General features: G+C 52.3%; 1 protein-coding gene across 3 annotated transcripts in view; it reads right to left on the bottom strand.

Annotated features, from left to right (window-relative positions):
* CHERP (calcium homeostasis endoplasmic reticulum protein) overlaps positions 1 to 14798 on the bottom strand; it is a 200358-nt gene extending 185560 nt beyond the window's left edge. For all 3 annotated transcript variants that reach the window (XM_075315030.1, XM_075315049.1, XM_075315041.1), the window contains exons 1-4: positions 14703 to 14798; positions 11618 to 11791; positions 11051 to 11232; positions 1364 to 1501 (exon numbers count right to left, since the gene is read on the bottom strand). In XM_075315030.1, coding sequence (XP_075171145.1) covers positions 1364 to 1501; positions 11051 to 11232; positions 11618 to 11791; positions 14703 to 14727 — 519 coding nt within the window. In that variant the 5' untranslated portion in view covers positions 14728 to 14798. The remainder of the gene's footprint in view (positions 1 to 1363; positions 1502 to 11050; positions 11233 to 11617; positions 11792 to 14702) is intronic.
* Between the last annotated feature and the right edge of the window lie 423 nt (positions 14799 to 15221).

The following is a 15221-nucleotide window of genomic DNA, read 5'->3' as shown; positions in this document are numbered from 1 at the left end:
ATGGGGCATGGAGCACATTTGGGAGTGCGCAGCATGGCGGATGGAGCACGTTTGGGAGTGCGCAGCATGGGGGATGGAGCACGTTTGGGAGTGCGCAGCATGGCGGATGGACCACGTTTGGGAGTGCGCAGCATGGCGGATGGAGCACGTTTGGGAGTGCACAGCATGGCGGATGGAGCACGTTTGGGAGTGCGCAGCATGGCGGATGGAGCACGTTTGGGAGTGCGCAGCATGGCGGATGGACCACGTTTGGGAGTGCGCAGCATGGCGGATGAACCACGTTTGGGAGTGCGCAGCATGGCGGATGGAGCACGTTTGGGAGTGCGCAGCATGGCGGATGGAGCACGTTTCGGAGTGCGCAGCATGGCGGATGGAGCACGTTTCGGAGTGCGCAGCATGGCGGATGGAGCACGTTTCGGAGTGCGCAGCATGGCGGATGGAGCACGTTTCGGAGTGCGCAGCATGGCGGATGGAGCACGTTTCGGAGTGCGCAGCATGGCGGATGGAGCACGTTTCGGAGTGCGCAGCATGGCGGATGGAGCACGTTTCGGAGTGCGCAGCATGGCGGATGGAGCACGTTTCGGAGTGCGCAGCATGGCGGATGGAGCACGTTTCGGAGTGCGCAGCATGGCGGATGGAGCACGTTTGGGAGTGCGCAGCATGGCGGATGGAGCACGTTTGGGAGTGCGCAGCATGGCGGATGGAGCACGATGGGGAGTGCGCAGCATGGGGGATGGAGCACGATGGGGGGTGCGTAGCATGGGGGATGGAGCACGATGGGAGGTGCGCAGCATGGGGGATGGGGCACGATGGGAGGTTCACACCTCCCCCCAACACACACACAGACACGCGCACTGCACAACACACCACACACACACACACTGGGAACCACAGAACCACAAACACCGCCCTACACAGACACCCACACACACAGACAACGCCGCACACACACAACACTCAACACACAAACACCGCGGCATACATAAATATACGCACATACCGCACAACACACACATTGCACAAAACATACCTCCCCCCAAAACACACCACACACACACACAAACCGTGCAACACACACAACGCTACAGACACACAGCGCTCCACAAACAACGCAACACACGCAACACACATACAACACCGCTCTCACCCCCCGCCACACCCAGAACATGTACAGCCCCTACAGAAACACTTAGCAACTACACGCAACATCTAATATATATAACAAAAATTATACATTAACTACACAAATTCTAGAATACCCGATGCTTTAGAATCGGGCAACCTTCTAGTATTATATAAAAATCAATTATTAAGAGTCCTTCCTAAGCAAGAAAGTACACATGAAAGAAATAGGTTGACTCACGGATATGGCATCCTTAGTACAAGTGTCAATGATAGGTTGGAGTAAGTTGTCAAACTCGCTCATATCCAACTGAGTTTCTTCCCGCAGGACCTGCATTTGCTGTTCAATTGCATGCTCTACTGCAGCAGTTATTTGCTCCTGAGAAAATAAAGCCAAACATGCAATTAGCATCATCCTTCGGGTTAGAATCTGCGGATAAATTCACATGCACAGATTTTCTTGCCATAGATCAGTGCAATTAGAACTATTTACCCATAAATGTTATTGGAGAGATGGCCACACACAAGTCTCTTCATTAAAGGGAATCTGTCACCAGGTTTTTGCCACCTAATCTGAGGGCTGCATAATGTATGGGCAGAGACCCAGATTCCAAAGGGATGTCACTTACTGAGTTGCTTAGTGTAGTTTAGATAAAATCAGTTTAATCAGCAGTAAACTATCATTGGAGGACTACTCAGTCTGCTGCTAGATAAGCCAACATATTTATGAGCTCTGTAGAACTGCTAGATCTCCAGCAAAAAAAAAAAAAACAAAAAACAATGACAGCCAACAACTCAGTAAGTGAGTGACACATGACTGGAATCAGGGTCTCTGTCTCTACATTATGCTACTCAGATGGGGGAGCAAAAACCTGGTGACAGATTCCCTTTAAAAGGAAACTTGTCACGTGCAATATTTTTTTGTTTCTATGGTAATGAAAGTCTTATGTGTCTAATATATGTTTTCAAAAAAGAGAATTTTGTTTACTTACCGTAAATTCTTTTTCTTGTAGTTCCGACATGGGAGACCCAGACCATGGGTGTATAGCTAGCGCCTCCGGAGGACACACAAAGTACTACACTCAAACGTGTAGCTCCTCCCTCCGGGCTATATACACTCCCTGGATGACAATCTACCCAGTTCAGTGCAAAAGCTGAAGGAGGACATCCACCCATAAGTAGAGATAGAGTAAAACTCGGCAAAACCAGAACTCTGTCTACAACAACAGCCGGTGAAACACACAGAACAAAAAACTGCCAACAGGCAACAGGGAGGGTGCTGGGTCTCCCATGTCGGAACTACAAGAAAAAGAATTTACGGTAAGTAAACAAAATTCTCTTTTTCTTTATCGTTCCTTCCATGGGAGACCCAGACCATGGGACGTTCCAAAGCAGTCCATGGGTGGGAAATAAACCAAACTGAGAAGTAGGCAAAACCTAACTTCACAAATGGGCGACAGCCGCCTGAAGGATGCGTCTGCCCAAGCTCGCATCTGCCGAAGCATGAGCATGCACTTGGTAGTTCTTCGAAAAAGTGTGCAGACTGGACCAAGTGGCAGCCTGACACACCTGCTGAGCCGTAGCCTGGTGCCTGAAAGCCCAGGAGGCACCGACAGCTCTGGTCGAGTGCGCCTTAATCCCCGGCGGGGGAGGCACCTGAGAACACTGGTAGGCATCGGCGATAGCCAACCTAACCCAACGAGCTAGGGTCGGTTTAGAAGCAGAGAGACCCTTGCGCTGACCCGTGGTTAGCACAAAAATTGAGGTGCACCGCTGTTGCGTGACACATAGATTCGGAGCGCCCGCACCAAATCCAAGGTGTGCAACGCCTTCTCAAAGCGATGCACAGGGGCCGGACAAAGAGAGGGCAATGAAATGTCCTGGTTAAGGTGGAAGGAAGACACCACCTTAGGGAGAAAGTCCGGAGTCGGACGAAGAACCACCTTGTCTTGGTGAAACACCAAAAAGGGGGATTCCGAAGAAAGCGCAGCCAAATCAGAAACTCTCCTGAGAGAAGTTATGGCTACTAGAAAGACAACTTTCTGTGAAAGTCTAGACAAAGGAACCTCCCTGAGAGGCTCAAAAGGGGGTTTCTGTAAGGCCGTGAGGACCAGATTAAGGTCCCAGGGATCCAAGGGCCGCCGGTAAGGAGGGATGATGTGAGATGCGCCCTGCATGAAGGTGCGCACCTGAGCCAGTCGGGCGATACGCCGCTGGAACAATACCGACAAAGCCGACACCTGTCCCTTGAGGGAATTGAGGGACAGACCTAACTGTAGACCTGACTGTAGAAAAGACAGGATGGTCGGCAAGGAGAACGGCCAAGGAGCATGGCCGGAAGAGCGACACCAGGACAGGAAAATTCTCCAAGTCCTGTGGTAAATCTTGGCCGAGGAAGACTTCCGAGCCTGAGTCATGGTGGAGATGACCTCAGAGGGAATGCCTGAAGCCGTCAGGATCCAGGACTCAAGAGCCACGCCGTCAATCTGAGAGCAGCAGAATTCTGGCGGAAGAACGGACCTTGAGAGAGAAGGTCTGGGCGGTCCGGGAGATACCACGGCACCTCTACGGACAGGCGGAGCAGGTCTGGGTACCAAGCTCGCCTGGGCCAGTCCGGAGCAATGAGTATGACTCGACGGCCCTCCGTTCCGATCTTGCGCAGAACCCTGGGCAAGAGCGCTAGAGGGGGAAACACATAGGCCAGACGGAACTGAGACCAATCTTGAACCAGTGCGTCTGCTGCGAAGGCTTGAGGATCGTGGGAGCGAGCCACGTAAACCGGAACCTTGTTGTTGTGCCGGGATGCCATTAGATCCACTTCCGGAGTGCCCCACTTGCGGCAGATCGATCGGAACACTGACGGATGCAGGGCCCACTCGCCGCCGTCCACGGTTTGACGGCTGAGATAATCGGCCTCCCAGTTTTCCACGCCTGGGATGTGGACTGCAGATATGGTGGACTTGGAGTCCTCCGTCCACTGGAGGATTCGTTGAACCTCCAACATCGCCAGACGGCTGCGAGTCCCGCCCTGGTGATTGATGTAGGCAACCGCTGTCGCGTTGTCCGACTGAACCCGAATGTGCTTGCCCGCCAACAGGTGGTGAAAGTCTAGGAGAGCTAGAAACACAGCTCTGATCTCCAGCACATTGATCGGGAGGGCTGATTCGGACGGAGTCCAAGTGCCCTGTGCTCGGTGATGGAGAAATACCGCTCCCCAACCGGAGAGGCTGGCATCCGTGGTGAGGATCACCCAAGACGGAGTCAGGAAGGAGCGTCCCTGTGACAGGGAGAGGGGCTGAAGCCACCACTGAAGGGAGTTCCTGGCCTGTGATGACAGAGCCACCAGCCTGTCCAAGGAAGAGATCCGCTTGTCCCAACAGCGGAGAATGTCCAGCTGCAAGGGACGCAGATGGAACTGGGCAAAGGGAACCGCTTCCATTGACGCCACCATCTGACCCAGCACCTGCATGAGGTGTCTGATGGAATGACGGCGGTGCCTCAGCAAAGAGCGCACCGCCAGACGAAGGGACTGCTGTTTGACTAAGGGCAACTTGACAAGTGCCGGCAGAGTCTCGAATTGCATCCCTAGGTACATAAGTACCTGGGTCGGGGTCAGAGTGGACTTGGGCAGGTTGACAAGCCACCCGAACTGAACTAGCGTGGCGACAGTAAGAGAGACACTCCGCTGGCAGTCTACACTGGATGAGGCCTTGACTAGAAGGTCGTCCAGGTAAGGAATCACTGCCAATCCCTGGAGGTGCAGGACCGCAACCACTGCTGCCATGACCTTGGTGAACACTCGAGGGGCCGTGGCTAAGCCAAAGGGAAGAGCCACGAACTGGAAATGTTCCTCTCCGATTGCAAAGCGTAGCCAACGCTGGTGTGAGACCGCAATAGGCACATGCAGATAGGCATCTCTGATGTCGATGGATGCCAGAAAATCTCCTTGGGTCATTGAGGCAATGACCGATCTCAGAGATTCCATGCGAAAGTGCCGCACCTGAACATGCTTGTTGAGAAGCTTGAGATCCAGGATGGGCCGGGAGGAACCGTCCTTCTTGGGGACTAGAAAGAGGTTTGAGTAGAAACCGCTGAACCGTTCCCGGGCGGGAACCGGAACAATTACCCCGTTGGCCTGCAGGGATGCCACGGCCTGAGAGAAGGCGGCGGCCTTGGAGCAAGGGGGTGTGGACAGAAAAAATCTGTTTGGCGGGCTGGAAGAAAATTCTATCCTGTAGCCGTGGGAGATAATATCCCGCACCCACTGATCGGTGACGTGTTGGAACAACACGTCTCCAAAGTGGGAGAGCCTGCCACCGACCAAGGACGTTGCTGGCGCAGCCAGATAGTCAAGAGGAGGCTGCCTTAGTGGCAGCGGCTCCTCCGGTCTTTTGAGGACGCGGCTTTGCGCGCCAGTTCGATTTACGATCCTTGGCTGCGGTAGTGGACGCGGTCGAGGGCTTCGAGGATGACCAGTTAGAGGAACGAAACCTCGATTGGATCCTGCCCTGGACAGGTTTCCTGGCCTTAGTTTGAGGCAAGGAAGTACTCTTCCCGCCAGTAGCCTCCTTGATTATGTCATCCAGCTGTTCCCCAAACAGCCGGGACCCAGCAAAAGGGAGCGCAAGGTACTTTTTTGAGGAAGCGTCTGCTTTCCACTCTCGAAGCCACAAGATCCTGCGGATCGCGAGGGAGTTAGCGGAGGCCACCGCCGTGCGGTGAGAAGCCTCCAGGATGGCAGACATGGCGTAGGATGCAAAAGCCGAAGCTTGAGAAGTTAAGGTCTCCGGGTCAGGCACAGAGTCCCTGGTGAGGGAATGCATCTCCTCCAGAGAGGCAGAGACTGCCTTGAGAGCCCACACTGCCGCAAAAGACGGGGAGAACGAGGCTCCAGCCGCCTCATATACAGACTTGGCCAAAAGGTCAACCTGGCGGTCAGTGGGATCCTTAAGAGAAGTGCCATCAGCCACAGCCACGACTGTGCGGGCTGAGATTCTGGACACCGGAGGGTCTACCTTTGGGGACTGAGCCCATTCCTTAACCACCTCTGGTGGAAAAGGAAAACGGTCATCTGAACTACGCTTCGGAAAACGTTTGTCAGGACAGGCCCTGGGTTTGGTAACAGTGGCCTGAAAGCTGGAGTGGTTAAAAAACATACTTTTAGCTTTCTTAGGTGAGGTAAACTGGTGTATCTCTACCAGAGAGGCTTGTTCCTCAGACTCTGGTGGGTTGAGGTTCAGTACGGAGTTAATGGACGCAATCAAGTCACTAACATCCGCATCACCCTCAGACAAGTCAATGGGGTACATAGAGGTAGCGTCTGAGCCCACAGTAAACGAGTCCTCCTCGCCCTGCACCTCGGCACGTGAATCAGAGCCGTGGGAAGGGGAAGGGTCCCTGCGTCTCCGTTTAGGGGGACGGGGTCCTGGGACATGCTCTGGGAGCTCTGCAGAGCTAGAAGCAGCCGAAGCACCCTGAGAAGGGGGCTGATGCATGATCAGCAGTGTCCGGGACAGCTGCCCCATGGAGTCGGCAAAAGACTTGGAAATAGCTTGTGAAAAGGATGCTACCCAAGCCGCAAGCCGGGGGTTCAGCCACCGGGGCCAAAGCAGCCGGAGGGACCCTTGCGGAGGCTCCAGGCTGAGACACAACCATGTTAGCACAGGCATCGCAATGTGGGTATGTGCTTGGCTCTGGCAGAATGAGCTTACAAGCAGTGCATATAGCGTACATGTTTGCAGCCTTGCTCCTAGTGACAGACATGCTGCTGAGGTGGAGGCTCTGCAGCCAGAATACACTCCTATAGAATGCCTGAGAGTGTAATAAAAGTCCACAACCAGAGGTTGTGGCTTACCAGCCCGTGCTCTCTGTGTGCCCTCCGGATTCCACCGCTCCCCTGTGAAGCGTTAGCCTTCCTGATAGTATGCAGCTGCAGCATCCAGCGCCCTCCAGCGTAAGAACGCTGAGAAAATGGCGCTGGGAGAAAGAGGGGGGGGGCGTGTAAAAGCCCAGGAGCGGGAAAAACGGAGGGCAGAGAGATACAGGACGATATACAGGGGAGGGAACATCTCCCCAGAGAGGAGTGCCCTCCCCTCTGCTGGTCGGGCGGTGGGCGGCGCTGTATGCAAAACATGCAGAGAAGCCAAAACCGAAACTAGGCCCAAACAGAAGCCGGGGCCTAGATTTAACAATGCGGCCGACGAGCAGGCACCTTCGGCGCGGTTCTCAGGGGAAATCCCCAGAATCGGCCGGAATTTACAGTAACGCTAAAACACATACTGTCCCCCTAATAAAAGTACCCGGGACCCCTGAAAAACGTCTCTATACTTAGCTTTGAGACGCAGGGCCATGTCCCTGGAGAGGGGGGGTAAATGCTCCTTCCAGCAGGGACCAGACAGGGCTGCGGATGGAGACCGGTCTTCTGCAAGCAGAGAGGACCGTGGAGGCTCCCACTTCAACCCAGAGCCTCTTAGAGGATGTGAAGGAGCGCGGCATGTGAAGGCTCCAGCCTTATAAAGTCAACCTTAACAGCACCGCCGACAGAGTGGGGTGTGAAGGGACATGCCGGGAGTCCAGACTGGACCTGCTTTTCTTCCAAATCTTTAAAATAAAATAAAAATGAGAAAAAAATATCAGAGAATGCATGTGTGTGTATCCTCCTGAAACACAAAGCATTGAACTGGATAGATTGTCATCCAGGGAGTGTATATAGCCCGGAGGGAGGAGCTACACGTTTGAGTGTAGTACTTTGTGTGTCCTCCGGAGGCGCTAGCTATACACCCATGGTTTGGGTCTCCCATGGAAGGAACGATAAAGAAATTTTGTGTTTGTTGCTTATGGTAACGGTGTTCTACGCAGGAGGGAAAACAAAATGGCGGAGTCTCATGCGATATTCACTGCAACTGAGAGCAGAGGAGTGATAAAAATTCTTGTTTCTGCAAGAAAAGTCCGCGAAGGATATTCATGGTCATATCGCAGACATTGGAGGATCATGACCTTCATATTCCAGTTAAGAACTGGTTTGCCAAATGCAAAATGGACCACTTCAGCCCCAATGATGAGGAACGTCCTGGACGACCGAGAGTAGTTGTTGTTTCGGAGATGGTCGATGCTGTGCACAATCTCATACTGGAGAATCAACGAATTTCAGCTAAAGCAATAGCAGACATCATGGGGATTTCCCGTGAACATGTTTCTGTCATTATCCATGAACATTTGGACATGAGGAAGCTATCTGCAAAGTGGGTCCCCAAATGTCTGAGAACAGATCAGAGAAGCATGCGAGTGAAAACTTCCCGGTCCATTTGTCAGTGTTTCCAGACTGATCAGATCTTCCTGGATTGACTGGTCACTATGGATGAGACCTGGATCTATTTGTATGACCCTGAAAACAAGGAGCAGTCAAAAGAGTGGAGGCACAGTGGTTCTACTCATCCAAAGAAGTTCAGGGTGCAAAAATCAGCCACTAAGGTGATGGCGTCTGTGTTCTGGGATAAGGAGGGCGTACTGCTAGTGGACTACCTTCAAAAGGGTTCCACCATCAATGGAAGGTATTACATGGAACTTATAGACCAATTGAAGGCAGCTCTGAAGGGCAAAAGGCGCGGCAAGCTGTCCAAAGGAATCTTGTTCCTGCAAGACAACGCCTCCGCTCACACTGCACAAGCAACCGCGGCAAAACTGGCAGAGCTGGGCTTCGAACGGATTGCCCACCTACCTTATTCACCAGATCTAGCTCCTTCCGACTAGCATCTGTTTCCAAACCTGAAGAAACACCTCAAGGGTACCAAATTTCACACAATTTCTGATGCCATGGCTGCTACGGATGCCTGGTTTGAGGCACAACCAAAATCCTTTTTGCTAGGCTTACAGAACTTGGAATACTGACGTAAGAAGTGTTGATATCAGTGGAAAGTATGTGGAATAAATGTAAAGTTTCATCATCCCATCTCGTTTCTTTCTGGGTAAAGCCAAAGACTTATCCACAGTCCCTCGTATCGCCGACTAGTCCGCCCTCTTAGCATGTTAGCACGCCCACAGGGGCGTACTACCACGCTATTCAATGCAGCATCACCAGCGGTGACGTGCGTACCTGTGTTTACTGTGACCACGCTTCTGAATGCCCAGCACTTCTGGTCATGTGCAGTAGACCTCTCTGAAGCCGGGACGTGTACACCCAGCTTCATACTGCACATGACCGGAAGTGCCCGGAATTCAGAAGCACGGTCACAGCAAACACAGGTGCGTGCGTCACCACTGGTGATGCTGAATTGAATAGCCTGTTAGTACACCCCTGTGGGCGTGCTAACATGCTAAGAGGGCGGACTAGTCAGGGGATATAAACACACTTGGGACTAGTCCCCGCACTCATAATCAGAAGATAAAAGATCTTTAGTAATACTTTTTCTAAAGAGATCTTTATCTATACTAGTGTATACAGGGATGGTTAGGCAGGGATTAGAGCAATATGCACCCAGAACTGCTCGTGGGTCTCTGTGCATATTGCACCTGACAGGTTCCCTTTAAATTCTATGATCATTGCCAATAGATTTGAGTTAAGGCCACACAGAGATAAATCTTTGGCTGATCTGTGGTTGCAGTGAAATTGTGGACAATCAGTGCCAGGTTTGTGGCTGTGTACAAATGGAACAATATGTCCATGATTTCACTGCAACCACAGATCTGCCAAAGATTTATATCTGTGTGTGACGGGGCCTTTAGAAGCACATTTGGACAATTTAGCCTTTTTTCAAATATCTTATTTTCTAATGTATTGCCATGTGTAGAAGTAAAACCATTAGGTAACATTTCCACAATGAGTATTAGGTAGGGTTTGTTACACAAAAAAACCCCAAAACATCTTATTACAGTTGCAGTAGTGAAGCATTTTTTCTTTTTTGATACAGTACAATTTAGAATTTTGCAATATGTCAATTTCTCTTGCACTAAATGCCTTATTTTCAGAATTTAGCCATAGACTTTAATGAGAGGAGGAAACCATGCAAATAAAACAAAACATGAGTTTTTATTGCATTTCCAAAGCAGAAATGTATCTAATACTGACTGCGGAGCTTTGTTAAAACTTTACTGATAAGCTTATGTTAACACAGACTATAATACACTGAGCGGTCGAGGAGCTCCTGACCCAAACTTACTAGCCTTATAGGTATATATGAGGTTGCCGAACTCAGGTCAGGAGCCCTCGGCTGTTGAACACATCTTTGGCCATGCGCTGATTGCGATAAAGGATGCGTGTAACTAGAATTAAGCGGGCTTTACACGCTACGATTTCGCTACAGCGATCTCGTTGGGGTCATGGATTTTGTGACGCACATCCGGCCGCTGTAGCGATGTCGTAGCGTGTGACTCCTAGGAGCGATCTTGGATCGTTGCAAAAACGTCCAAAATCGCTCCTCGTTGACATGGGGGTCCGCTGCCAGTTATCGCTGCTGTCGTTGGGGCAAAGTTGTTCCTCGTCCCTGCAGTAGCACACATCGCTACGTGTGACGCCGCAGGAACGAGGATCATCTCCTTATCTGCCTCCGGCCAACAATGCGGAACGAAGGAGGTTGGCGTGAGGTTACGGCCGTTCATCTCCACCCCTCCGCTTTCATTGGGCGGCCGCTTAGTGATGTCGCTGTGACGCCGAACGGACTACCCCCTTAGAAAGGAGGCGGTTCGCCGGTCACAGCAACGTCGAAGGCCAGGTAAGTACGTGTGACGGGGGTGCACGATTTTGTGCGCGATAGGCAGCGATATGCCCGTCGCGCACAAACAATGGGGGCGGGTCTCATGCTAGCGATATCGGGCCGGATATAGCAGCATGTAAAGCCACCCTTAGGCAGAGATGCACTCTGTAGACAGGGGTTCTGAACAAGGTATACTTCTACTATTAACCCCTGTGATATAAAATAACACTGACTGATACCTGTCTCATATTGACAAGTTGCTGTTCTTGTTGTTGAAGGTTCCACTGGCTTTGTTGAATAAGATCCTCTAGAGCTGGGGTACCCTGCGGTGGTGGTAACGTGGGAGGCAGTGGCAGAGATGGTGGGGGAATGGTGGGGATCGGAAGTTTGGGTTCCAAGTCCTGTGTTTGCTTGCAAATCACTGTATAAATAAAAAAAACACAATTGAAATGTGTTCAGCATGTCAGAATACCACATTTGAGCCATCTCCTAAACTAAAGTGCTGTAGGCCGCAGAGTTGGTGTGAAGCAATTTGCATAGACAGAGATTGTCCACAGTAACGTGCACTTTCATTATGGACAACCTGATACAAAACAATATATTGGATGAAGGTATTATGAATATTATTGGCTGATGAATTATTAGGATTCTAATTGTCTAAATAAAATATATACAAATCTTAAAGACGTCTGCATACTTTGCATCATTCTCATTATTACAGCTCATGCAATGATTAACAGGCAACTCAGAAGTACAATATAATACACGGGACATAATAAAGGCTATTCGGCAGGTTTCAGACATACACTGTTGTTGTTCCATAGCAAGTTTACACTTGTAGTAGCTGTAAAACTCTCCTCCAAACAGGAATGAAAATTTTGGGTTGTCTTTCTGCTTCTCCATGGTCATCTTTTCAAATTCAGGCCCATTTCGAGCCACAAATTGTGCAAGCTTGTCAATAACATTACGCAGTTCTTGATCTATTAAAAAGGGAACAAGACATAACTATTCACCGATTTCATATTGTACTAGAAAGCATCTGATTATTAGGTAGTAGCAGACACATCCGAGTCATGCTTCGTACCATTTCATTAACTAGGTTGCAGCTTGTATTTAAAGGGTACCTGTCAGGTCCCATATGCGTTCTGACCTAGAAGCAGGGTGATGTGTGGCCTAGAAACCCCCCGGCCTACCTCTCCCTGCGTTGTAATATTGTGTAATATGAATGTATAAAAATACGTTTTATTACTTACATGTTCCCTATGTAAATGATCAGAGGGTCTAGTCCCCTGGGCATCGCCCCGTGGGCATTTGCAGCTATCCGTGGTATCACGCTCCTGAGGGCGCAATACCATTGATTTACATTAGCAATGTCACCACAGTTCCTTGAGATCCCGCGCGTGCACACTTACCATTCCCACAGTCTTGTTATCCGGATGCTTGCTTCTTGGTTTCAGACGCGCTGTGCGCATGGTCGGAACAACAGGAGTCTTCTGGTCATGCGTAGTGTGCATCTGAAGCCGGCAATCAAGCACCCGGATAACAAGGCTGCGGGAATGGCACGCACGTACGCGATCTCAAGAAGCTGATGGTGACGTCGCTAATGTAAATCAATGGTATCGCGCCCACAGCAGCATGATACCACGGAAAGCTGCAAACGCCCACGGGGCTAGAGACTCTGATCATTTATATAGGGAACGTGTAAGAAATAAAACATTTTTATACATTCATATTACACACTATAACAACACAGGGAGGGGAATGAAGGGGTTACTAGGCCACACATCACCCTGCTAGTACGTCGGCCTTGACGCAGGCAGGCAATGCATGCACGGCGGCCCCGACGCAGGCACGCACGGCGGCGCCGACGCAGGCACGAAAGAAAGCAGGCACCCAAGGCGGCCCCGAAGCAGGCACGAAAGAAAGCAGGCACCCAAGGCGGCCCCGAAGCAGGCACGAAAGAAAGCAGGCACCCAAGGCGGCCCCGAAGCAGGCACGAAAGAAAGCAGGCACCCAAGGCGGCCCCGAAGCAGGCACGAAAGAAAGCAGGCACCCAAGGCGGCCCCGAAGCAGGCACGAAAGAAAGCAGGCACCCAAGGCGGCCCCGAAGCAGGCACGAAAGAAAGCAGGCACCCAAGGCGGCCCCGAAGCAGGCACGAAAGAAAGCAGGCACCCAAGGCGGCCCCGAAGCAGGCACGAAAGAAAGCAGGCACCCAAGGCGGCCCCGACGCAGGCACGAAAGAAAGCAGGCACCCAAGGCGGCCCCGAAGCAGGCACGAAAGAAAGCAGGCACCCAAGGCGGCCCCGAAGCAGGCACGAAAGAAAGCAGGCACCCAAGGCGGCCCCGAAGCAGGCACGAAAGAAAGCAGGCACCCAAGGCGGCCCCGAAGCAGGCACGAAAGAAAGCAGGCACCCAAGGCGGCCCCGAAGCAGGCACGAAAGAAAGCAGGCACCCAAGGCGGCCCCGACGCAGGCACGAAAGAAAGCAGGCACCCAAGGCGGCCCCGAAGCAGGCACGAAAGAAAGCAGGCACCCAAGGCGGCCCCGAAGCAGGCACGAAAGAAAGCAGGCACCCAAGGCGGCCCCGAAGCAGGCACGAAAGAAAGCAGGCACCCAAGGCGGCCCCGAAGCAGGCACGAAAGAAAGCAGGCACCCAAGGCGGCCCCGAAGCAGGCACGAAAGAAAGCAGGCACCCAAGGCGGCCCCGAAGCAGGCACGAAAGAAAGCAGGCACCCAAGGCGGCCCCGAAGCAGGCACGAAAGAAAGCAGGCACCCAAGGCGGCCCCGAAGCAGGCACGAAAGAAAGCAGGCACCCAAGGCGGCCCCGAAGCAGGCACGAAAGAAAGCAGGCACCCAAGGCGGCCCCGAAGCAGGCACGAAAGAAAGCAGGCACCCAAGGCGGCCCCGAAGCAGGCACGAAAGAAAGCAGGCACCCAAGGCGGCCCCGAAGCAGGCACGAAAGAAAGCAGGCACCCAAGGCGGCCCCGACGCAGGCACGAAAGAAAGCAGGCACCCAAGGCGGCCCCGACGCAGGCACGAAAGAAAGCAGGCACCCAAGGCGGCCCCGACGCAGGCACGAAAGAAAGCAGGCACCCAAGGCGGCCCCGACGCAGGCACGAAAGAAAGCAGGCACCCAAGGCGGCCCCGACGCAGGCACGAAAGAAAGCAGGCACGCAAGGCGGCCCCGACGCAGGCACGAAAGAAAGCAGGCACGCAAGGCGGCCCCGACGCAGGCACGAAAGAAAGCAGGCACCCAAGGCGGCCCCGACGCAGGCACGAAAGAAAGCAGGCACCCAAGGCGGCCCCGACGCAGGCACGAAAGAAAGCAGGCACCCAAGGCGGCCCCGACGCAGGCACGAAAGAAAGCAGGCACCCAAGGCGGCCCCGACGCAGGCACGAAAGAAAGCAGGCACGCAAGGCGGCCACGATGCACGCATTAACAAAATACACTAATCCTGGTTTGTCCTCAATGTTCTGAATTTTTTTTTACTCTAACAACAATAAACTATACACGTGTGGTATCGCTGTAATCACACTAACCTGGAGAACCAAGATACTTAGCTCATTTTACCACACAATTATTGTGTGAAAATACAATACCCAAAAGTCAAGGTTGAAATTCTATATTTGTCCTGCAGAAAACAGGCCTTTATGGCTATGCCCGTGGGATATATAAATGTAAGTCTCTTTGAAAAGAAAGGCAGGTAACGAAAGCACTAAAAGGAAAATTGGCCACAGCAGGAAGGGGTTAATAGATATGAGAAAACTCCACTGAACACTGCACCCTTGCCTGACCGGCAGAGAGGACTGACACCCCTCCAGTGTCAGGGAAGTCTCCTCACACATGGCGGGAAACACAGCATCCCAGGAGAAACCAACCCTGCCTCTCACCTTCTGGGGGCAGCGGCACCTCCATGGCGAGGATGCGGCCTGCACCAAACCCAACACCTCTCACAGAGCACCGCCACTCGTTTACAGCGGCCGGAAGCGTCGCAAAACTAGTACTCACCACACGGCCTATCACCATGGCAGCAATAGCAGCAGCTCGAAATACGGCTAATGACGTGGACGAAGCGCCGGAAAGTCAGCACGTGGCGCTTTCCTTACAAGAATGTGTGCGCTCGCGGATGATGCGCATGCGCACTAATGCAGAGAGTCGGTCTACTGTGAATGTGGCGCAGCGTGAGGTGTTGATGGCTGTCACTAGGATTAAACCCAGGATGGGGGAGCCACGGCTCCTTACTAGAGCACTGTATACGTGGGAACCTGCAGCTCTTTATGTTTCCTGACATCAGTATGGATAGTCCCTGACAAGTGGGCACAGTTTTATGGAGTGCAAGCAATACCCAGAGGCAAACATCCTGTGCGCCATATTGCTGCAGTGTGTGAAGACATTATGGGGGCCCCATG

This window comes from Anomaloglossus baeobatrachus, chromosome 1 (genome assembly GCF_048569485.1).
Source record: "Anomaloglossus baeobatrachus isolate aAnoBae1 chromosome 1, aAnoBae1.hap1, whole genome shotgun sequence".
NCBI classification, from domain to species: Eukaryota; Metazoa; Chordata; class Amphibia; order Anura; family Aromobatidae; genus Anomaloglossus; species Anomaloglossus baeobatrachus.
Note: the sequence above shows the minus strand (reverse complement) of the source record. Positions and strands in the feature narration are given on the sequence as shown.